The 23,829-nt window shown below is 36.6% G+C and overlaps 5 protein-coding genes across 5 annotated transcripts in view; all 5 read left to right on the forward strand.

The window, feature by feature from the left end:
- Positions 1-3,213: 3,213 nt before the first annotated feature.
- LOC125194347 (uncharacterized GPI-anchored protein At1g61900-like) lies at positions 3,214-5,666 on the forward strand. The gene is made up of 7 exons (XM_048092554.1): positions 3,214-3,346; positions 3,673-4,524; positions 4,636-4,881; positions 4,985-4,999; positions 5,142-5,282; positions 5,372-5,410; positions 5,488-5,666. The coding sequence occupies exons 1-7, from the start codon at positions 3,313-3,315 to the stop codon at positions 5,559-5,561; spliced, it is 1,401 nt and encodes a 466-aa protein (XP_047948511.1). The 5' UTR covers positions 3,214-3,312; the 3' UTR covers positions 5,562-5,666.
- A 1,094-nt stretch (positions 5,667-6,760) lies between these two features.
- LOC125218492 (putative disease resistance protein RGA3) overlaps positions 6,761-23,829 on the forward strand; it is a 112,556-nt gene continuing 95,487 nt past the window's right edge. Inside the window, exon 1 of the mRNA XM_048120176.1 lies at positions 6,761-6,805. The gene's annotated coding sequence lies outside the window, so the exon portion shown is untranslated. The remainder of the gene's footprint in view (positions 6,806-23,829) is intronic.
- LOC125218483 (putative disease resistance protein RGA3) lies at positions 7,631-13,033 on the forward strand. Its single transcript, XM_048120159.1, has 4 exons — positions 7,631-11,237; positions 11,488-11,538; positions 12,461-12,650; positions 12,799-13,033. The coding sequence occupies exons 1-3, from the start codon at positions 7,646-7,648 to the stop codon at positions 12,604-12,606; spliced, it is 3,789 nt and encodes a 1,262-aa protein (XP_047976116.1). The 5' UTR covers positions 7,631-7,645; the 3' UTR covers positions 12,607-12,650; positions 12,799-13,033.
- LOC125218588 (putative disease resistance protein RGA3) lies at positions 15,891-21,997 on the forward strand. Its single transcript, XM_048120288.1, has 3 exons — positions 15,891-15,933; positions 16,056-16,376; positions 21,770-21,997. The coding sequence occupies exons 1-3, from the start codon at positions 15,919-15,921 to the stop codon at positions 21,803-21,805; spliced, it is 372 nt and encodes a 123-aa protein (XP_047976245.1). The 5' UTR covers positions 15,891-15,918; the 3' UTR covers positions 21,806-21,997.
- LOC125218521 (putative disease resistance protein RGA3) lies at positions 16,383-21,997 on the forward strand. Its single transcript, XM_048120208.1, has 3 exons — positions 16,383-19,554; positions 20,282-20,368; positions 20,956-21,997. Exons 1-3 carry the CDS (start codon positions 16,428-16,430, stop codon positions 20,964-20,966), a joined length of 3,225 nt encoding a protein of 1,074 aa, XP_047976165.1. The 5' UTR covers positions 16,383-16,427; the 3' UTR covers positions 20,967-21,997.

The raw sequence follows: 23,829 nt of genomic DNA on the forward strand, positions 1-23,829 counted from the left end.
AAGTGAGTTGAAAAAGTTAGTGGATTGTGGATCCTACTTTTATATATTAGTTTTATAATAAAATGTGAGTATGAATGAATTAGTGGAATATGAGGTCCACTACCAAAAATATTAAAAGTGAAATGAGACAAATTTTAGAGGACGGACCGAAATAGAAAAATGGGACAAATTTTCAGGAATGGAGGTAGTACATGCTATAACATAAAATCTCATGTAACCAAATTATTTCAATAATTTCAATCGTGATAATTGGAACTAGCTAGGTCATAAGTCTAATATTTATAGCTCAGCTTTCAACCGAAATCTCTAGATTATATTTATAACTCTAGGTCAAAACTAAATTAAATGCCATGTGCTTCCCCATTTTAATCCCTATTAGAAAAGACCATAGCCATATAATAAGACAAGCTATGAAATAGGAAAACAACCCTTATTAAGAGCTAAAAGCTTTAAAAAAATAGCTAAGAGAAAAGCTTATCTTGGGATAAATCGAAACAGATTGAGCTCTATGTTCATGTGAATTAAAGCTACGTATTAACGAAATCTTGCAAGTCACTTGTTAGGCATAATCGAAACCATGAGTTTATTTAAAAAATATATATCCAAAGTTATGATGGAAGTAAAATGTTTTTGATGAGTTGTTTATATAGGTCTAGAGACAAAGTAATTACTCCTAGTATGTAAGATAAAATTTTACGAAAGAAAGCCCAATTTGATATACTCTAAATAAATATAGTCCAGTAGAGGATGTTATACATAGCCCATCAAATTTATATCATTCACTACTCAAATTAAATTGATTCAAGTTTATTTTTTCATATGGAATTAATAAACTAAAGTTAATCTTACATGTCATTTGTCTCAAAGACTTAAACTTTTACCCAAAAGAATTTACCTAGCCTATTGGATATTTTAGTGTAATTGAGTTAACTTGATTGATCAGTAATATCATAATGATACATCGTATAAGTATGGAAATGCGGAGTGCACGCTTATTTGAATTCATTATGATGGACGGGGGTCCGGGGGCAGAGCCCCCGGGTAGCGGGGTCCAAGGGGCAGAGCCCCTGACTAATTTGCAATTTCCGAAACCTTTTGAAAATTAGTTATTTTCGGTTTTCCCCCAACAAATGCACTGTTTCTGCAACACATGCACTGGTTCATCTTCTTCTTAATCTGATCGATTCGTTTGGTTCTATAATCTCTCGAATATCAACATACAGAAGCTCTGATTTTTCTGAATTGTATCCAATCAAATATTTTGGTAGAACCACCGAAATTGATTTGATCTGAAAGTGATTTATCACGACTTTCAGATTATCCGTTTTATTCAATATTCTAAATTTCCCTAACAAACAATACTCATAAATAGTACTCCCACAATTCCATTATAATTGCGACCTTTTTTTTTCAACTCGAAAATTAAGAAAAAAAATATTCCGTCTATTCTATTAGAATTGAAAGATTTGTTTTTCGATATAAGATTTTATGTGGCGTTGTTTTCTAAGTTAACGATGAGAGAATAAAGTAAGAGAGATGAAAAAATAGATATGATGTTGTTTTTATTTTGGAAAATATTTTATTTTTAATGGGACAATCTAAAAAAAAAAGTTTCATTTTATTGTGATAAAATAGAGTATTTATTATGTTAAATGAGAAGATGATAAAGTAAAATGAAAAATAAAATAGAGAGCACAAAAAGCTAAAATATGTTATAGGAAAATGATTCAATTCCTAGTATTTATTCTATAATTTAATTTTGGGCTTAAATGGGCCATTGAAAAAACAAAATGGCCCAATAAAGTGGGCCGCAGAAGGCCATGTGTGGCAAAAGGTAGTGGTTAGATGGGGCCCACCACTTTCCAATAGAGTCATTATTTCAATGAAGAACAAAAAATATAAAAATATTAAATCATAAAAGCTACAAAAAGAATATAAATACAACCATGAAAAAATTTAAAAAATAAAACAAAAAAGAAGGCCATAGGCAGAGAGGAAAAAAGCTTCAGCTCAAGTTTTCACACTTTATCTCCTTAATCATTCAGCTCAACTTTCCCCAAATTTCCCTAGGTTTTCTCCCTTTCCCTATTGTCAGTGAGCAACGGCTCCTTCAGCTAGCGTAGATTCACGGCGCGCGGTTTTGGTTTGGAGCGATGAATTGGCTTCATTTATGACGAGTGAGTGATCTCGGGAATTTCTGCCGATTCTGCTTCAATTTTTGTGGTTGAGCTGATTTTGTTTGGGAAGTGATGATTTTTTAGGTTAATGAGTGATGTTAGAGAAATAGACTGATGAAATGCTTCAATTTTTGTGAGGAAATGCTTCAATTTTTGTGGTTTAGCTGATTTTGTTTGGGAAGTGATGATTTTTTAGGTTAATGAGTGATGTTAGAGAAATAGACTGATGAAATGCTTCAATTTTTGTGAGGAAATGCTTCAATTTTTGTGGTTTAGCTGATTTTGTTTGGGAAGTGATGATTTTTTAGGTTAATGAGTGATGTTAGAGAAATAGACTGATGAAATGCTTCAATTTTTGTGGTTTAGCTGATTTTGTTTGGGAAGTGATGATTTTTTAGGTTAATGAGTGATGTTAGAGAAATAGACTGATGAAATGCTTCAATTTTTGTTAGGAAATGATTCAATTTTTGTGGTTTAGCTGGTTTTGTTTGGGAAGTGATGATTTTTTAGGTTAATGAGTGATGCGAGAGAATAGACTGATGAAATGCTTCAATTTTTGTGAGGAAATGCTTCATTTTTTTCCCGAGAATCTCTCTTGTGCAGATTTTGAAGTCGATATTTTTCGGTTTTACTCTTTGAATTTGTGTTCAATTTATATATATGTTTGCGATTTAGCTTTCTTATTTTGGGGTTTCATGTGACTTGGAATGTAAGGTTTAAGCTTTGTTGGCTAAATTTTGGATAAGACGAATCTTGAAAGAGTATGATGCTATGGTTGAAAGTGAATTCTAGTAAATGTGTAGGTGTTTATTAAAGGGATAAAAAAATAGATTATTATGGTATATTTAAGAGCAAGGATAATTAACTGAGAAGAGTAGCAGTGGCAATTTTAAATTATCATTTCGGATGACAGATTTTGGTCCATGTCTGATTTAGTGGTTTGCTGTTTCATTGTTGTTTTTCTTTGAAAAATTTGTGCTTTTATGTTGGTTTTTTTCGTTTGAACTTATTGTTGAGATTGAACTTGTTTTGCAGATATCTGTGTACTGATTTGGCTAACTCTTATTTATAAGTGTGAACCGACCTGGAGGTTATATCACAGTTCCCCATGTCGCCGGACGGTTAGAGGGGTCTTATGGATGGTATTAAAACTGCTACGCGGCTCAAGGGTAAGTGATATCGTCTTTAGCTGCATAATTTTGTGATGTGAACACTTGAATGATTCTAAGTATTTGTTGTTCATGTTTCTTACCCTGTATGCTACTTTGCTGCTTAATAAATTTTTATGATGTGAACACTTGAATAATAGTATTTGTTGTTAAAAATCTTGATAGTGGGATGGAAATTGTAAATGATGTACTTTTTTGGCTGTTTCTTGTGCATACCTTTTAAGAATTAAGATCCATTTGAGCCTGACACTTAACAATGTTGAATCATTAAATAATCAACAATTTACTATGTTGTGGCTGGTCATGCCTGTTTCTTCTGGTTGCAGGCTCTTGGTGTTATTGGTTACTACAGTTTGCTGTCTGGCTGTGTAGCATTAGTGATGTGCTGGCTCTGGAGACAGCAACCCCCAGCGACGTCTCTTCAGTTTCTTTGCTAGCTAGCCCACCTAAAAGTGATATCTTTAAACCCATAGACATATCACCGGCTGTTATTCCACATTATTCCTTTCCGGGTGGTTCATTGCCTCCCATGTATCCCACCTATCCAACCACCTACGAGCCAGTATTGACTGGGCGGTGCCCTGTAAATTTTTCTGCCATTTCAAGTATTATGGAGATAACAGCATCCGACTGTATCCAGCTGTTAGCAGGAGTAGTTGCTAACATTATATGCTGCCCACAGTTCAATAGCTTGCTTCACATATTCCAGGGATTCTATAGCACCACTTCTGATCATCTAGTTTTACAAAATGCAGTCGCCGATGATTGTTTTAAAGATATTGTCAGTATATTAGCCAGCAGAGGAGCAAACAATTCAGTACCGATCATATGCTCTGCGAAATCTACTAATCTGACCGGTGGCTCCTGTCCCGTGAAGGACGTGACCACTTTTGAGAAAACAGTGAATACAAGCAAATTGTTAGACGCTTGCAGCACAATTGATCCGCTCAAAGAATGCTGCAGGTCGATTTGTCAGCCAGCTATTATGGAGGCTGCACTCAAATTATCCGGAGTTCAATCGTTCATGAATGATAATAAAAATGCAGTTGGACTTTCGAATAATGTTGACATAATTAATGATTGCAAAGGAGTAGTCGTTTCATGGATTTCAAGGAAACTTCCTCATGAAAATGCAAACAAAGCATTCAGAATATTGTCTGCTTGCAAGGTTAACAAAGGTGTGTATCTTATTTATTCCCTTGTATAATTCTTGATAATATTTCTTACAGTTATCTTATTTGGAAAATGCAATGAGAGAGGGTTATTAATCGTTTCCTTCTTGTATGCAGCATGTCCTTTGGACATGAAACAACCAACGGAGGTAATTGCTGCATGCCGCAATGTTGCTGCACCGAGTCCATCATGTTGCAGCTCAGTAAATACGTATATTGCTGGGATACAGAGGCAAATGTTGATAACGAACAAGCAAGCAATTATATGTGCAACCATGTTTGGCGCAATGCTGCAGAAGGCTGGTGTGATGACAAATGTTTATGAGCTTTGTGATGTAGACTTAAAAGATTTCAGTCTTCAAGGTCAGAATCTGAATTGTTTCCACTACGCAATTTCTTACAATGATGTTGCTGCTGATGCTAATAAGTTTTTCTTTTATCTGTTTTCTGTTCTATGGTCGAGCAGCTAATGGACAAGAAGGTACTCATACTCATCCCTTCTATACTCTGTTTTTCTGAATGTCATATCTATAATCTTTTAGCACCGAAACCATTTTCCAAATAACAGACTGTGTAGACCATTTGTATCGTCTCTCATGGCCTCGTGGTCACCCAATTTGCAGGATGTTTGCTCGGGAGCCTTCCTGCGGACATGATATATTACAACTCGTCTGGCTTCAGCTTCACTTGTGATTTACGGGACAATATTGCAGCACCATGGCCATCATCATCGTCCATGACATCATTGTCCCTTTGCGCTCCCGGTAACCAATTTTGAGCAGCCATCGGATCACTCCTTCTGTTTACTTAGTTTGAACGAGCATTCTCTAATAAGATCTGTTCTGTTATACAGAGATGTCATTGCCTGCACTACCTACATCGCATAATTTGGGTGAGTATTTCTCTGCACGAATTGTTTCTTTTCGTTCCATTTTTTGAAGATTTGAATTAGTACGTTGTTGAACACAGGACGCCGCGGAGTTGGGGCAGATCTCTTTGTTTTGATTCTTTCAATTTTTGTGTTTGGTTCCATACTGTTTTGATGTTAGCCCTTGTCTGTGAAGAAGAGTTTAGATTTGTGATGGGAGCTGCCTTGGTGTATATGTTGAGCTGTTATCATGTATAGTAGGAGTAATAGCTTTCTTCTCTCTTTCTTCTCATTTTTCTTTTTCCCTTTTAATGGTATCGTTTTTACTTTTTGTCTTTTCTTCTGTTGTTCCTTATCTGTTTTCGTGGTTTTCGTGGTGTTCGGTTTCCAAGATAAGTACAAGATACAATCTAGGATTGAGTCGTGAAATTATTTTAGTCATAGGGGGTTAGCTATGACTAATTATACCATGATTATCCATCAGGATTGAGTTGTGGGGTTGAATCTCATGAACCAAACACACTATAAATTTAACTTCTGATACAATCTTGCAAGCCGAACACCCCTTTGTTTACATTACGTGCTTAATTGTGTTTTATTAAAAGACGATTAAAAATCGCAATTAATTGTTTTAGCGCTACTTTGGTTGGGAAGTTGTAGATGCTACTCTGTCTTTGAGTTAATTCATAGTCAATGTATAGTGATATTTTCTGTTTTGTTTGGAAAATAACCACGATAATGTTAGAATTCAAAAAATTTAAGTATATGCTTGAGATTAATTACTTAATTATGTGGTACGAAAATAAATTTTTGATAGTTCTAGAAATTTAATCATAATTTGTTTCGTTCCAATTAAATTTAGTCATTCATTTTTCAGGATAACAAGTTGAATTATTTCTTTCTTTTTTGATAAAAAATAAAATATCTATTCACTTTTAGTTTATCCATCTTCCACTTTTCTCTCTTATATTTTAATTTTGACTCATTTCACTTATTTTATTTTATCTTATCTTTATTCAATCCATTTGATATAACTTTATAATGAACTTTTAGCCTAACTTTTTAGAACACGCGTTACCATCTTATTTTGCTCTCATGTTTTTTTTTATTCATTCCTTTGTTTCGAATTTCAAAGTGGATATATAAAATTGTACATTCACACTTGTAATTTAGTACGTGGAGCCTTTGCTCGAAGACTCCAGAAATTGGATGTATTATAGCATTATATTATATACTTTAATAATCAAGGTTTGACCGCGGGGAATCTTGGCACTTTTCAATAATTTCAACTAACACATGCAAAATATATTAATTAGATCAATGCATACAATATTTTATCAGTCATTAGATACACATCATCCTGTGCAAGAAGGAGAAAACTAATTCCATTGCCTATTCACAATATTCATCTACAAGAGCAAAGAAGAAGAAGAAAAGATATTGTGAAGAACTCTAAGGTATGTCTGCCAATAAATATACCCATCTTGGGCTTTTTTACTAAAGGTATGTCTGCTAATAGTTCTACCCATTGGGCGTTTTTTACTTTGCTTTTTGTGATTTTTTATGTAGTTTTACTTTAAATGGATGTATGCTGTTGATTTATCAGTTAGTTAATTTGCATGCTACTATAAGGATGGAAAAATGATACTTTGCGCTAAGGCCATGTTTGGTTGCCATGATTCTAGCGGAGAAAGTAATTTAATTCTCGAATTTTTAAATTCCAATGTTTGTTTGATATTTATTGAAATTAGGAAAGTAATCAAAACCTTAAAGATGAGGAAAGTTGGGCAAAATAATAGGATTCTGATTTTTAGGATTTTGATTATTTTCCTAATTTCATTAAAAATCAAATAAACATTGAAATTTAAAAATTGGAAAATTAAATTACTTTCCCTGTCAGAATCCTGACAACCAAACATAGATAGATTCAGACTTGTATGTTAAAAAAGGTTAAAGACCAACTAGTCAAGTATTGTCTGTGCCACCATCGGCAGGCCCGGTCCAGCGTAATGACGCGGCCCTCACTTTCGTGGCATAGATGTGTGAAATTTGGTAGTGTATATGAATAATGGCGTAAAAACGCATTTGTGTGAGGACGTAGACGACTAATTGTTGTCTTTTGAGGCTAAGAAACTAAAAATAAGAAATAAAATTTGGCTAAGAAATGTTTCTTACTAACTTTGTTTTGAAATATGGAGAACAAACTAGAAATGACTTATATTGTTTTTATGATTTTATAGGCAATTAACCCGAAGAAGAATGGAAGGAGATGCTGCGGCCGCTGTCCTTCAAGTTCTAGTTCAAAACCTCATCGACCACTCCATGAAAGAGTTCTCACTTGTCCGAGGCCTCAAAAAAGAAGCAGAAAAGTTAACTGAAAGTCTGGACACAATCAAGAAATTCTTGAACGATGCAGAGATGCGTACTATTCCCGGTGAGGCTGTCAAAAGCTGGCTCAAGATGCTTGAAAACGCGGCATTTTATGCTGACAATGTTTTGGATGAGTTCAGCTATCATCAGCTCTGCAAACAAATCAAGCCCATCAAACCGATGAAACAAAAGGTACTTTCATGCTTCTCATCATGTGTTAATCTTTCACATTCCCGAAGTATGGCTATTAGAATCCAAGAAATCAATGAGAAATTGAAGTCCATTAACAACGAGGCTACCGACCTTGGCCTCAAGGAGACGCTTGCCACCAATGTGTCACATTTGCCTGATGCTACTTTTGAAACTGACTCATTCACTCTTGTTCCAATTTTTATTGGACGAGATAAGGAGGTGTCAGATATAGTTGAGATGCTTACCGCTTGTATCACATCTGACGAACGTGTTTGCATCATTTCCATTGTGGGAATGGGAGGATCAGGGAAGACAACTTTGACTAGGAAAGTCTTTCATCTTCTAAAAGAAAAAAAAGTGTTTGGATCACATATTTGGGTGCATGTTTCTCAAATTTTTGATCCAGTTCTTCTTCTCAAGAAAATTCTCAAAGAGTTGACTTCTTCTGATCAAGTTGAAGTAGAGAGTAGGCAAGGAATTCTCAACAAGATTCAAGAAGCTTTGAAAGATAAGTCTTATCTTCTTATTCTTGATGATGTTTGGAATGAAGATCGTCCCACATGGGATGGTTTTATCCAGTCCTTGTTGGGCGTCAGTTCTAATAAGGGAAATGCCATTGTTGTTACCACTAGAAAAGCGAAGGTGCCTACAACTGTGAGTGCAATTCATACACATGAGCTTGAAGGATTATCAAAGGAAGATTGTTGGTCAATAATCAAAGAAAGAACCTTTGGAAAAGAGAAAGTTCCTTTAGGATTTGAGGCCATCGGGATTGAAATTGCTGAAAAATGTCAAGGTTTGCCATTAGCTGCCAGCGTAGTCAGTGGAATACTACGCGATAAAAAATCTGATGAAGAATGGCACTCGATCAAAGAGAATTGGCTTTCAAGCGATGAAGGAGGTTATATCACAAAGATATTGAAGTTGAGCTTTGATAATTTGTCTCTACCATCACTCAAGAAGTGTTTTGCATATTGTTCGATTTTTCCGAAAGGTCATAGAATCAAAAGGAGGGAATTGATTGAGTATTGGATGGGAGAAGGATTTCTTGTAGCTTATGAAAGCAATGGCATGGAATCTGTGGGAGACAAATATATCAATGTTCTTATACACAACTCATTACTGCAAATTGTAGAAAGAGATGATTATGGAAATGTGGAAAGTTGTGTGATGCACGATCTTGTGCATGATCTTGCATTTTCTGTTTTAGCCGGTTCTCATAATGCAGATGGCATATCCCCAGTTCGATACATGCTTTTCGAAGAAAAATCAATTGATGTTCTAAAACAAAATGCAAAATATTTGCGGACTCTATTATCCATGGATCATAGCAGCATGTTCTCAGACTTTGAAAGTCTTCGTGTTTTGACTTTGGGAAGTGGTACAGTTGAGGAGTTGCCAAGTTCAATCATGAAGTTGATTCATTTGAGAGTTCTTGATATTAACAGATCAAGCATTGAACATCTTCCTGATTGGATTGGTAAACTGGTTCACTTGCAAACATTGAGAGCAGATGTATATGGTTTAAAACAACTTCCAAGTACTTTGAAGTACCTGACTAACTTAAGGCATCTTTATATAAGGCGATATGTACAGTTGCCTGCCGGGATTGGGAAATTAACTTCTCTCCAAACACTGGAGTATTTTAATGTTGGTGACAAAGATGGATGGAAAATCGAAGAGCTTGGAAGTTTGAATGGTCTCAGAGGAAAACTGGTAATTTCAAAGCTTGAAAGGGTTGAAAACAAGGAAGAGGCAAAGAAAGCAAGTCTATCTGCAAAGTCAAAATTATTGGAGTTGTGTTTGACATGGGATGAAGATAGAGAAGGTGAAATTACAAGTGATGAGAATGTGTTGGAAGGGCTTCAACCTCACACAAATTTGAAGAAGTTAGAGATTGAAGGATACAAGGGAAAACGATTTCCATTATGGACTCGAAAGATGGAAGTTGAAAAAGTGGGTGAAATCTCTTGTGTACCACTTAACAATTTGACTGAGATATATCTCGTACGCTGCTATAAATGTGAAGAAATCCCAATGTTTGGGCAGTTGCCAAATCTCGTGACGCTTTGGTTGGAAGAATGGTTTAATTTGAAGTCAATAAGTTCTTCATTCTATGGATTAGAGAAAGGGGAGACACGTATTGTTTTTCCAGCTCTCAAAATACTCGTATTGGCGTTTATGAATGAGCTAACAGAGTGGGCAGAAGTAGAATCAAGTGACGTCAAGGTATTTCCTCAGCTCCAACGCTTGAAGATAGAGGAGTGCCCCAAATTGAAAGGATTTCCACGTGAAATGATAGGATCCTCGCTCGAGAATCTGGTGTTGGACAGTATGAGTAGCCTAGAGAATCTACCTGGAATAATTGATTGCCTCAGTTTGATGAAGTTGAAGATAAAGACGTGTTCAAATTTGAAGGAGTTGATTATAAAGGAGTGTCCAAATTTGAAGGAGTTGAATATAAAGAAGTGTCAAAATTTGAAGGAGTTTATTATAAAGGAGTGTCCAAATTTGAAGGAGTTGAATATAAAGAAGTGTCAAAATTTGAAGGAGTTGATTATAAAGGAGGAGTGTCCAAATTTGAAGGAATTGATTATAAATGAGTGTCAAAATTTGAAGGAGTTGATTATAAAGGGATGTCCAAATTTGATTGTGTTGATTATAAGTGTTTGTCCAAATTTGAAGGAGTTGATTACAAAGGAGTGTCCAAATTTGAAGGGGTTATATATATATGAGTGTCCAGATCTGAAGGAGTTGATTATAAAGGAGTGCCTTGAAAGCTTGAATATTGTGGGATGCAATGCTTTGCAGTATTTTCCATGTGAAATGATAGGAACATCCATTGAGAGACTGGAATTGGAGAAAATAGGTAGCCTCAAGAATCTACCTGAAATAATTGAGTGCCTCCGAAAATCGCCCCATCTAACACATTTGATAATTAGGGGTGCTCCTCAATTCATGCCCACTTGTTTAGTTGATATCCTACCTTGTTTTAATAGCTTGGAATGGTTGGAATTAGATGCAAGTATGGGGGGATCAATTGAGAGTGTTGATGCCTTATTGCAAGCATGCAGAAGAAGCTCTCACTCACTTCAACATTTAGAATTCAAGGGGATCAAAGGTAGTAGTTGGGTAAATCTGGTAGAATCACTTCAACATCTCACTGCTCTTAATTACTTGTACTTGGAGACTATTGGAATGGAAAGCTTACCTCAATGGTTAAAGAGTATGAATGCAAGGCGTCGCTCAGATTACAACAGTTATATCCACATTAATGGAGAACGAATCTGTGAGTATGAATTATCTTTGCATTCTTGTTTGTTTTTATAGAAACAATATTACAGTATATGTGAGACTACATCTGTCAAAATTCTAATTTTCAGAAATTCACTTACTCCCTTTGTGTTGTTTAGATTTAGATGATACTAAATATCCAATATTATCTACTACAGCTTTATACCCATCCTTTAAATTTTTGATTTAACTGCCTTCTTTTTTTGCAATTTCATCTCATTAGTATCATCTGTTGTATTTTACAGATATGCCGTTGACAGAACTACTTACATTGCTGAATTCGGGTAACCCTACTGGTGCGTATTTACTATTCTTTTTATATTAAAGGTGTATTTTCTTTTATTTTAATTGATGGATGATATATAATTCACATGTTTCAGTCTTCAAATATTCCGTAAGGTGGGTAATTCTTCTCAACTCTTTTGCCCACCTTTTGACTCAAATTTATAATAATAAAAAAAAAAAAAAAAACAAATGGTCTGATGCTCTTTTGTGATTTGTGGTAGATGCTAGTTTAGGATAAGAATTTTGGATGCAAATGCTTGGTCCAAATATTTAATTAGGACTCATTTGGCTGGCAATGATCTTTAGGATTTTGATTATGAAGAAACAAAACAAAATATGCAGGTTTTTTAGTGTTCTGGTTGGAAACAATGTAAGAATTAAAATTTTATGTTGAATTCTAATAGATATGAACTTGTAGTGTTTCGAGTTAATTGCAACTAGTTTGGAGCTTTTCCTTTTTAGTAGATCATCTTGCAAAACTAAGTTGCACACACTTTTTCCAAAATGGTTTTAATTGAACGCTACTTTTCTTATATTTTTTATTCTCTCTGTTCTCTATGGTTTGTGATAGATGCTACTTTTAGATAATAATTTTGTATGTAAATTCTTGGTCCAAATATCATCAATGACTCATTTGGCTGGCAATGATCTTTAGGATTGTGATTAGGAGGAAATAAAAATGCAGATCTTTTGTGCTGTGATTGGAATGGCCAAAAAAAATGTTAGAATTCAAATTTAAGTTAAAGTCAAATAGATATGAACTTGTAATGTTTCGATTTAATTGCATCAACTAATTTGGAGCTAATCATTTTTTAGTAGATCAACTTGCAAGACTAAGTTGCACACAATTATCGCAAAATGGTTAATTGAAAGCTACGTACTTTTCCTCTCAACGAGATTATATTTATAATACACAATGTTTCCGTGATGAAGCTGAAGTAGAAGAAGTTGAAGAAGAAGCTGAAGTTGAAGCTAAAGATGAAGAAGCTGGAGAAGCAGCTGAAGCTAAAGAAGAAGAAAGTAAAAGGGGAAATGATTTGTGTTTGAGTTTGAGATGCTTCCAAAGAGCGAGGAGGTGAAGAAGGAACTATTGTCCAATGCACATTTCTTCAAATTCACACCGGTAAGATTCAGCGTCACCAACAATTATTTCCATATTTTAATGATTGTAGAGAATGTGGATATATTCAATTGGTTTGAGACATCATCTACAATTCTATAGTTTCTCTACCTCTTCACATTGTAAATGACAAATTAAAATTTCTCTATAGGTTTGACTGAAGAAGGTGGAGCAGAGATTTGTGTTAGAGCAGTGTCGTATTTGCATACCAAGAAAGTTTGACGGCTGTACTCTTTTTATCCCTGGTGTTATTGCATGACAGTTTGGATTGATTTTGTTGTGTTTTATCGAACAAGATCCTATGTTTCTGTAGTTATGTCTTGGTCTTCTGTCTGACTATTAGATTATTGTCGCTTATATTTGGTGATGGATTCATGGTTTTCATTTCTGGTGTGCATGCCTGACAGTGACACTTTTTATTGGAGTAACCAGCGGCACTGGTCAGCAACAGTGTCGCTCTTGTTTTCTTTTAATTTCATTCTTTATCAATTCTCTTCCTCTACTTCTGAATGAGTTGTGAAAACGTGGATATAAACTGTATTATGGACTATAGATTATAGATGTTGGGTAATCTCAAACTCAAACACGATAATTTTCAATCTCAAACTTGAACCTCACTGTGTTTTCTCCGTCCGTAGCTTTCACTGTGATCATCGCAGCATGATACGGTATATTCCCTAGAATTATCCCCATATCTATTACTATCTCCGTCCCCCAAAATTTGCTATACTTTGACCCGACACGGGTTTTAAGAAATGTAATGGAAAGTGAATTGAAAAAGTTGGTGGGATGTGGGTCCTACTTTTAAAGTATTAGTTTTATAATAAAATGTGAGTAGGAATGAGTTAGTGGAATATGGGGTCCACTACCAAAAATGGTAAAAGTGAAGTGTATCAAATTTTTAGGGACAGACCGAAATAGTAAACTGTATCAAATTTTCAGGGACAGAGGTAGTATTTAGTTAGTTATTGATTTCCTATATCTTTTCATATATTATTAGGATCATTATTTTCTTGTTCCCTAAGTCAGAGTAGTCTTATAAATAGGAGATATTGTATTCTTCTATTTCATTCAAGAAATATCAAATTATCTTATTTTTCTTTTATCGTGTTTTACTCTCTTTGTTTGGTTTGATCGACGGACAAAGCTCACGCGACTACGGTTTATCCCTACATTTGACGCTGAAGTGATCGTCGGGCAACAGCTCCCGCGACGTTCGACGCAAATTATCCGAGTTAAGGAACTTCATCCTTAACAATTGGTGCTTCCATTTTCGAACTCATGGCTGAAGTCAATCTTCCTTCATGGTCGGAGATAGCGCATGGATCTGAAAGGTTGCAATTGACTTCAACAGCAGCAACGTGGGAGAATATTCTCGCTAGATTCGCCCGACTCGAGACCCGATTGGTTGAGCATGAGCGCAAGGTAGCAGCAACGCTCCCTCCGTTGCAACCCGAACCTGATCCACCCGATGCTTTGCAATGGCAGCAACCGAAGATGCAGGATTGGCGGTGGCAACAGCATCACAATCAACCCCAACCTTGCTTACACCAGCAGATGACGCCTCCGAACACCTACCCACCGCCCTGACAGCAGTTCCCACAGCCTAATTCTTGCTGGTATCCGGCAACCCAACAGCTGCACACGCCTCCGCGGTACCCGTCCTACACCAGTGGACAGACGGTATATTCGGGGTACCCATGGCAGCAGCAGGAGCGTGCCCCCTTTTACCAGCCAGACTGGTATCATCCTCCACCGGATCCAGACCCGCCTTATGCCGAGATGGAGTCGCATCTCTCCATCACCAATCGCCGCGTGGACAGCCTCCGTCCGCCTGATTTGCCTTAGCTGTAACCGCCGAATGCTCACTCGGATTGGCAGCAGCCCACCTGGGTCCACCAGCCGTCGCCTCCAATCACCTTCCTACAGCCGCCTCTAACATCTGCCGCTACCGCCGCCTGCCTACCCCCACAAACGCAGATACATCCCGTACTCGACCAACCACTACAGCAACGCTGGTCGTCCTGTTGGCATCCACTGAGCCACCACCGTTCAGCAGCTCCGCTGCCTACGGCTCCGGCACCAGCCCCGATCTCCCTGGCCCGCGGCCCAGATATAAGGTATGCTTCAATGGAGCCCCTTCTCGATGATAGTGATAATCATGAATCAGTGCAATCTCGTCAAATTTATTATGATGATATGTAATTGATCAATTACTTAATCAAGATCAAATTGGTGAGGAAGAGGTATTGACAGAAGTTGATGAATTTGTGCAAGTATCTGATGAAACACAATTTGATCTGGATCTGTCAAATGTGATTACAATGACAAAAGATGTTATTCATTTTTGTGTTGATGTTAGTGGAGCAAATTATGGCAATAATGATGACATATATGATTCATGTAATGTTGTTTTTACACGCCGGAAACCTACACATGGTGTGGAGCATGATAGGGTGGATGGTACAGTGTTAGGCAACTGGTTTGATAATGATGACATATATGATTCCATTGAGGATGTGAAGAAGGTTGGATTTTCATGTCGATAATGTTGCAAGTACTGTACATCATTGTTCAGCAATGCTTGATGCCGACGCCCGGTTGATCCCTCCGCGCAACGCTGGTGATGATTTCAGTGGTCCGATTGCAGTTCTTATCCTCGACCCACAGGATGATGACGGGCTCTATTCGCCCACAGCTCGTTCGGTGAACTCACACTCTATGCCAGAGAATAAGATTTTGTATGAGAGGAAGGGGAGAAGTGTGGCTGACTTCAGGGGAGACAACAAATATTTTAGTCCAGAAAGTGGGAAGCTGGAAGTGGTAGATAAACGGGGCTCTGACGCCGAGAAGTCCACGACCACACGGAAGGGGAAAAACATCTGTATAAGGGGATCTTTTATTTCCATGAAATGAAGCCCAAATGGATACAAAAAATAGGCCCAGTCCATATAATTCACAATTTAATTATTCTAAATTTAATATAGTATGTAAGTATTTATTAATCGAAATGCAGATCTGGTATTTATTTTTATACAGAATTTAATTAAATTTAATAATGATTTTCTTCAACTGTATTAATGACGGCTAAATTCAGAAGTTTGATCAAATTTTGATTATTCATATAACTTTTAAAATTCGAATGACAATTCATAGAATAAACTTTCAAAAATTTGTTGTTGTTCTATGCCAAGTATTTTGGAGGCAAATGCAATTCTGGATAGGCTGTGACTTGAAACAAAAGAAAAAGAAAAAGAAAAGCATATCTTGAATGAAAGGCTGTGAGGTGATCAGCTCTTCATCCTTCACATCTTATCCTTATCGTTTCCTAAGATCTCACTTTCTCTTCTCTCACTGCACCAATATTACATTTCCATTCCTAAACTCTAAACCTTCTCTCTGATACAGTTATCATCAGCTGAAAGAATGGAGGGAGAAGCTGCCGCCGCCGTCCTTCAAGTTCTTGTTCAAAACCTCATCGACCAATCCAAGAAAGAGTTCTCACTTGTCCGAGGCCTCGAAAAAGAAGCAAAAAAGCTAAGTGAGAGTCTGGACACGATCCAGAAATTCTTGAACGATGCCGAGATGCGTACCATCCCGGGCGAGGCTGTCAAAAGCTGGCTCAAGAAGCTTGAAAACGTGGCGTTCGATGCTGACAACGTGTTGGATGAGTTCAACTATCATCTCCTCTGCAAGCAAATCAAGCCCATCAAACCTATGAAACAAAAGGTACTCTCATGCTTCTCCTCACCATGCGTTAACATTTCACGCTCCCGAAATATGGCTCTTAGGATCCAAGAAATCAATGAGAATTTGGAGTCAATTCACAAAGAGGGAACCGGGCTTGGCCTCAGAGAGATGCCTCCCACCAATGTGCACACTTTGCGTGATGTGTCTCGTGAAACTGACTCATTCACTCTTGATCCAATTTTTATTGGACGAGATAAGGAGGTGTCAGATATAGTTGAGATGCTTACCGCTTGTATCACATCTGACGAACGTGTTTCCATCATTTCCATTGTGGGAATGGGAGGATTAGGGAAGACAACTTTGACTAGGAAAGTTTTTCATCTTCTAAAACAAAAGAATCGGTTTGGATCACATATTTGGGTGCATGTTTCTCAAATTTTTGATCCAATTGTTCTTCTCAAGAAAATTCTCAAAGAGTTGACTTCTTCTGATCAAGTTGAAGTTGAGAGTAGGCAAGAAATTCTCAAAAAGATCCAAGAAGCTTTGAAAGATAGGTCTTATCTTCTTATTCTTGATGATGTTTGGAATGAAGTTCGTCCTACATGGGAAGATTTTATCAATTCCTTGTTGGGCGCTACTTCTACTAAGGGTAATGCGATTGTTGTTACCACCAGAAGTATGGAGGTTGCTTCAACTGTGAGTGCACTTTATACTCATAAGCTTGAAGGATTATCAAAGAAAGATTGTTGGTCAATTATCAAAGAAAGAACCTTTGGAAAAGAGGAAGTTCCTATAGGATTTGAGGTCATTGGGACTGAGATTGCTGAAAAATGTCAAGGTTTGCCATTAGCTGCCAGCGTAGTCAGTGGAATACTACGCGATAAAAAATCTGAAGATGAATGGCACTCGATCAAAGAGAATTGGCATTCAAGCAGTGAAGGAGATTATATCACAAAGATATTGAAGTTGAGCTTTGATAATTTGTCTCCACCATCACTCAAGAAGTGTTTTGCATACTGTTCTATTTTTCCTAAAGGTCGCCGATTTCAAAAGCAGGAACTTATTGAGTATTGGATGGCAGAAGGATTTCTTGAAGCTGATGGAAATAATGACTTCGAATTTGTGGGAGAAAACTATTTCAATATACTTCTAGACAACTCTTTTCTGCAAATTTCAACAAGATTTAAATACTGGGTGGATTATGTGATGCATGATCTTGTTCATGATCTTGCATATTCTATTTTAGGTGGTTCTAATGCATCTGACATTTTCCCAGTTCGATACATGTTCCTAGAAGAAAAGTCAAAGGGTGTTTTGGAAAAAAATGCAAAATATTTGCGAACATTATTGTTCATGGATAGCACTTATAGTAACATGTTCTCAAAGTTCAAATGTCTCCATGTTTTAACTTTTGGAAGTAGTAGAATTATTGAGTTGCCAAGTTCAATCATGAAGTTGATACATTTGAGAGTTCTTAATATCAACGAATCAAAAGTTACATGTCTTCCAGATTGGATTGGTGAACTGGTTCAGTTGCAAACATTGAGAGCAAAGATGTATTATGTAGAAGAGCAACTTCAACTTCCAAGCACTTTGAAGTACTTGATTAACTTAAGGCATCTCTATGTTAGGGAAAACGTAGATTTGCCTGCGGAGATGGGGCTATTAACTTCTCTCCAAACCCTAGAGTATTTTAGGGTGGGCGAGAGGAGTGGCTTCAAAATTGAAGAGCTTGGAAGTTTGGATGATCTCAAAGGAACATTGAGAATTTTTGAGCTGGAAAAGGTTGGTAACAAGGAAGAGGCTGAGAAAGCAAATATACATAAAAAGTCAAAGTTATTGGAGTTGAACTTGATGTGGAATCCGAATAGAGAAGGTGAAACTAGAAATGAAGAGGATGTGTTGGAAGGCCTTCAACCTCACTCAAATTTGAAGATGTTAGAGATTCAAGGATACAAGGGAAAAAGATTTCCATTATGGACTCGAAAGATGGAAGTTGAAAAAGTGGGTTTGATTGAGATAAGTCTTTCATACTGCTCAGAATGTGAAGAAATCCCAATGTTAGGGCAGTTGCCAAATCTCAAGTCTCTTTGTTTGCAAGGATTGAGTAATGTGAAGTCCATACATTCTTCTGCCCATGAATCTCAATGTATTGTTTTTCCAGCTCTTGAAAGCCTCCGAATGTATAGCATGCCTAGGCTGACAGAGTGGGTACACACAGAATCAGTGGGTGTAAGTGGTGTCAAGCTATTTCCTCGCCTCGAATACTTGGAGATCAAACGTTGCAACCAATTGACGAATTTTCCAGCTCTTTTCTGGTCGCCTCTCAAAAAGTTGACTATTGAAGACATTGGGAGCTACAGGCCTTTGGCAGGCACATTTGAAACTGAGTTGACGTTGCTAACAGAGCTTCATGTCATTGGTATAAATGATCTGGAATGCCTCCCAAGTTGGTTATTCGAGAGCAATCCCAATATATCGAATTTGGAGATAGTGGGATGCCCCAATTTGAGAGGACTACCAAATGGTGTGTGCACCATCAATTCTTTGGAGAAGTTGATTATAAGAAAGTGTCAAAATTTGGAACATATGGGCGTACAACAATCACAAGGAAGCCTCACATGTCTTAAAGAGTTGGAGATTGAGGACTGCAATGCTTTGCTGTATCTGCCATGTGAACTGCTAGGATCCTCGCTTGAGAGACTTTGGTTGGTGAATTTAAGTAGCCCACAGAATGTGCCTGAGATAATTGACTGTCTGCCGAAATTGGCCCGTCTAACAAGGTTGAGAATTCTTGGTGTTCCTCAATTTTCAGCTGATAACCGTAGCCTTGAATTAGATTTTAGTATGATGGGATCAATGGAGACTGTTGATGGCATATTGCAAGGATGCAACATCCCAATTAAGGATTTAAAATTGAAGGGGAGGGAAAGTTGGGAAAGTCTGCCGAAATCAATTCAATCTCTCACTCATCTGCAAGAATTAGAGTTGAAGAATTTTGGAATGGAAGAGTTACCTGATTGGTTGGGAAACTTCTCAGACCTACGGGAGTTGAATATATATAATTGCAAGAAGTTAAGGCGTCTGCCCATGGATGTGATACAGAGCATCGCTAAGTTAAGATACTTTCGTATTTCAAATTGCCCAGGAGTATGTTTTGACATTTCCCAATGGCCCTACATTTCCCATATCGCCTACATCTGGATTGATGGAAAACGTGAGTATCAATATTTTCCCTGTTTCTGTTGTTTTTAGAAATATCTCCTCACCTCCATTTGACTTTAAAGATTTATAAAACTTGTGTTGTTTCTATTTCGATTTTATCTCATTATTTTACCAATTTAATAAAAATGCCCCACCTTATGGTAATTACAAAAATGTACTCCCTCCGTTCCATAGTAATAGAGTCATTTTGCCATTTTAGTACGTTCCATAGTAACAGAGTCATTTCTCTTTTTAGTAAAAGTCGACATATTTTTCCACACCTACTTACTCTCTCTTACTTTTTTCTCTCTTTATCTCTCTACCTTTTTCATTTTCCACTTTATTCTCCCTTTACTTCACTCACCTAACACAATTTTTCTTAATTTCCGTGCCGAAAAGAAACGCCTTCATTACTATGGAACGGAGGGAGTACTCATTTTGAGTAATTATGTCACAATATTACAATGAATAAGTAAATATATTATGTTTAAATTGTAGGTGTACCATTCTCTATATTTTGTTTATATTGTAGGTGTGTTTTCTATGATGGAAAATAGTGGAAAAGATATATATTTTTTCAATAATTTTTTAATCTTTTCACATAATTTGAACGTGGGTGATTTTTCTAACTCATTTTCCCACCTTTTTAAATCCAATTTATTAATGTTATATTAGTGTGATAATACTTTTCCATGCTTTCCACTGAAAACATCTGACAATAAAATGGTGTGATGAGGCAGGGGTGGTGTCAAAATATGATAAGGCAGTGCGCAGAGAGGAAATGTGGAGAAATTTCATGGAGCGAAAGCAAAGGCAAAATTCGTACAGTAAGAAACTTTGACAATTATACTCATTTTACACATGATTATTGCATGAAAACTGAAAAACGTAAGGTAGTATTTAAGAAGTTTGGATTGATTCTTTCTTGTATATTAGTATCAAACAAAATCCCCTTGTTTTGTGGTCTTTAATCTGACTATTAGATTGTTTCACATGTATTTTAACTATAGGAATTTGAAAAACGATCTTGTCATCATCCTCTATAGTTGAAATAGTATCTGCAACTTATGCAGTAGAAGATAAGACTTGGAAGTTAAGAAAATTATCTTTTGAGTTTTATTTATTTCCTAGTTAGTAAAATTAATAGATGGAAAAATATTAATTGTTTTTCCTTCTACGTTTTTCGTTTTGCTTATTTTTCTTATAGTTATTTTTGCTTATTATCTTTTTAGTTATTTTCTTTCCATAAGTTTAGGATTTCCCCTTCCTTTTTGTTGATCTTAAAAGACATACTTTGAATAATAATTTGATATTGAGTTTTTATACTCCGAAGTTCTCAATTTAGTTGAGATCTATTTATTACCAGTTCAGTCATTCTCATACTTCTCCGTTGATTTGCATCATTTGGTATCAGAGCCAAGTTGATTATCAATGGCTGAACGTAGACATGGCGGCAGACGTGGTGATGCTCGTGGCGGTGGTCGTGGTGGGGGCCAAGGAGATCTCCCAAACGAAGAGGCTGCACGACAGCGTGATTTGCGCGGCATCGAGAACAATAATCTGAGACAACAGGTTCGAGACCTCCAGCGCGACATCGAGAACGATGATTTGAGACAACAGGTTCGAGACCTCCAGCGACGATTGGCGCGATTGGAGAAGCGTCGGGGAAATCCAACCCGATGAGATCTAATGCGTCGGAGCGTCGTTAGTGCACGATTCGTTATTCAACGACGTCTACGGTGACAAGTCTAAGCCTGTATACGACAAGGATATACTCTCGATGCCGGTCTATGATGAGCCTGTATACAACGAAGATATATTTTTGATACCGGTGTATGATAAGCCGGTGTATGACGAGGATATATTGTCGATGCCGGTGTATGATAAGCCCGTATACGACGAGGATATATTCTATAATGTTGTTGATACCATTAGGTTTGGTGTGAATGTGGTAGATCTAGGAGTTGTTGGTGGAGGGACAACAGGGAATGGATACATGAAGGTTATTGAAGAGGAGCTTCGACTTGAATCAGTCGGTAGTGCTACTGAAAATGGTGATGGTATCGAGAAAGATGTCGTTACTACGGAAATTGGAGTGGATCTTCAAAATTCTGAATCTATAGCAGAGGAAATTGGAGTGGATCTTCAAAATTCTGAATCTACATCATCTCCAATTCTACTCGTTTTTACATATGTTTTCATCTACTGTAATTAAAATTTCCCTACAGGTTTGGTTGAAGAAGGTGAAGCAGAGACTTGTTTAAAGAGCATACCAAGAAAGTTTGACGGTTGTACTCATTTTATTCTTGGCGTTATTGCATGACAGTTTGGATTGATGTTGTTGTTGTTGTTGTGTTTTATCGAACAAGATCCTATGTTTTGTATTTATGCCTTGGTCTTTTATCTGACTATTAGATTATTGTCACCTACATTTGGTGATGGATTCATGGTTTTCATTTGTGGCGTGCCTCACACTTTTTTTTTGGAGTAACAGCTAAGTGTTACTCTTGTTTTCTTTTAATTTCCTTCTTTTTCAATTCTCTTCTGAATGAGTTGTGAAAACGTGGATATGTACTGTATTATGGACTATAGATTATAGATGTTGGATAATCTCAAACTGAGACACGGCAAGTCTTTCCTCCATCCCTCCCTCCGTGTCACACACAGCTACTTCTGAATGAGTTGTATTTTTATTTTATTATCATATTTTATTAAGGGAACTATCAAGATATTCACATATACTGAAGTAATAGGGAACTGTCGAGAAACTATATTTTGTACCTCAGTTCCTCGACCCGACTTACACGAAACTTCACTGTACGAGTGTGAAGCAACTCCAACACCTCGACCAGATCCGAATCACTTACCAGAAACACCCATTCCTCCTCGTCGTCAAGATACCTGAGATTTGGCCAACTACAACTGTTTGTTAGGACAAACTGGTTCGACCGGTCAGCAAAAGATTACTACCACGGTCGAGATCTACACCCGGAACAGATTCAAGCATGCCTCGCATCTTCTTCAAAGACCGGTCGACCTTTTTTATTATGGGTTAAGGCCATCAAGCAATTCCATGTTGCCTGTATATCCTTTTGAGAACACTAGAAAGATTTAGGACAAAAACAAGTAAGGATCCATCAAGACTTTCCGTATATGGAACGTGTATTCGACATTTTCTCAACTTGGTTCGACATGGGAGTTTATGTGGAAAAAATTTTGGATGTTTTTTTTTTTTTTTTTGAGCGAACAACAGTGGATTGATTAAAAGTATTCAATGATACAATCTGGATTAAAATCCAAAACGTAAAAGGAGAAAACACAAATGAGTTATGAGCTAGAATATGAGATAGATGGATAAAATAAGAAAGGATCAATATGTCATGTGGCATAATTTCCACGGTTGATCACTTAATTTAAGAAATAGTGTTAATTTATACACGATCGTGGTTATGTTTTTATCCAATATCTATACTCGCCATTATTTCATGATCAACAAGTTTAATAAATAAAGACTATTTTGTTTATACATCAGTAATAAAGTAAAAAATATTACTGAATTTATCTTTTATTTCAGTCCAATTCATCAAACTATGTATCAAGCTGATAAACGAGTGAATAGTTTAAGCCACACTTCTTTAATTTTTGTAATTAAACTTTGTTAAGCGAGTTTGAACAATTTTTTATTGAATCAAAATTTAAATAGATATGCATTATGTATATTTGTCCTCAAACCACAACTAACTTGAAAAATCAAACAAATAATTAGAGAAGTTGCGGCAAGGATTGAATAGTAAAAATTTATGAGACATCGAAGGGATCCAAAGGCAATTAGACAATTGAAGAGTAGGCGGTATTTCCACAGTTCCTATTAGCTTATTCAACTCATTTTTTTATTTATATTTTTTAAAATCTGCGTCATAACTAAATAGAACTTCTAAAAAGGGAGTATTTGCTTGAGATTAATAAAAAATTATTTACCTCCATTATTAAAGAGTAATGACCTTTAAGCATAAGTTGTTAGAACACACATTTTAATATTATTTCGCTATCATGTTTTCGTTTGTTTTTTCATGTTGGGGTCGAATTTCAAATTTGGCGGTGGGTACTATATGTGATACGGAGAGGTTCCGTATCTTACGCCGTCGACGGGAAATACCGAGGGGGAGGTTCGTTCGCGGAGTCATCCTCCATCGAGCAGCCGTCGTCCGCTAGGGTTTCACGTGGAAGATTTTGTAACTTGAAAGGAAAGGAAGGAACGATAAAAATAAGGGAAGATTTATGATATATT

Source organism: Salvia hispanica, chromosome 1 (assembly GCF_023119035.1).
Source record: "Salvia hispanica cultivar TCC Black 2014 chromosome 1, UniMelb_Shisp_WGS_1.0, whole genome shotgun sequence".
NCBI lineage: Eukaryota > Viridiplantae > Streptophyta > Magnoliopsida > Lamiales > Lamiaceae > Salvia > Salvia hispanica.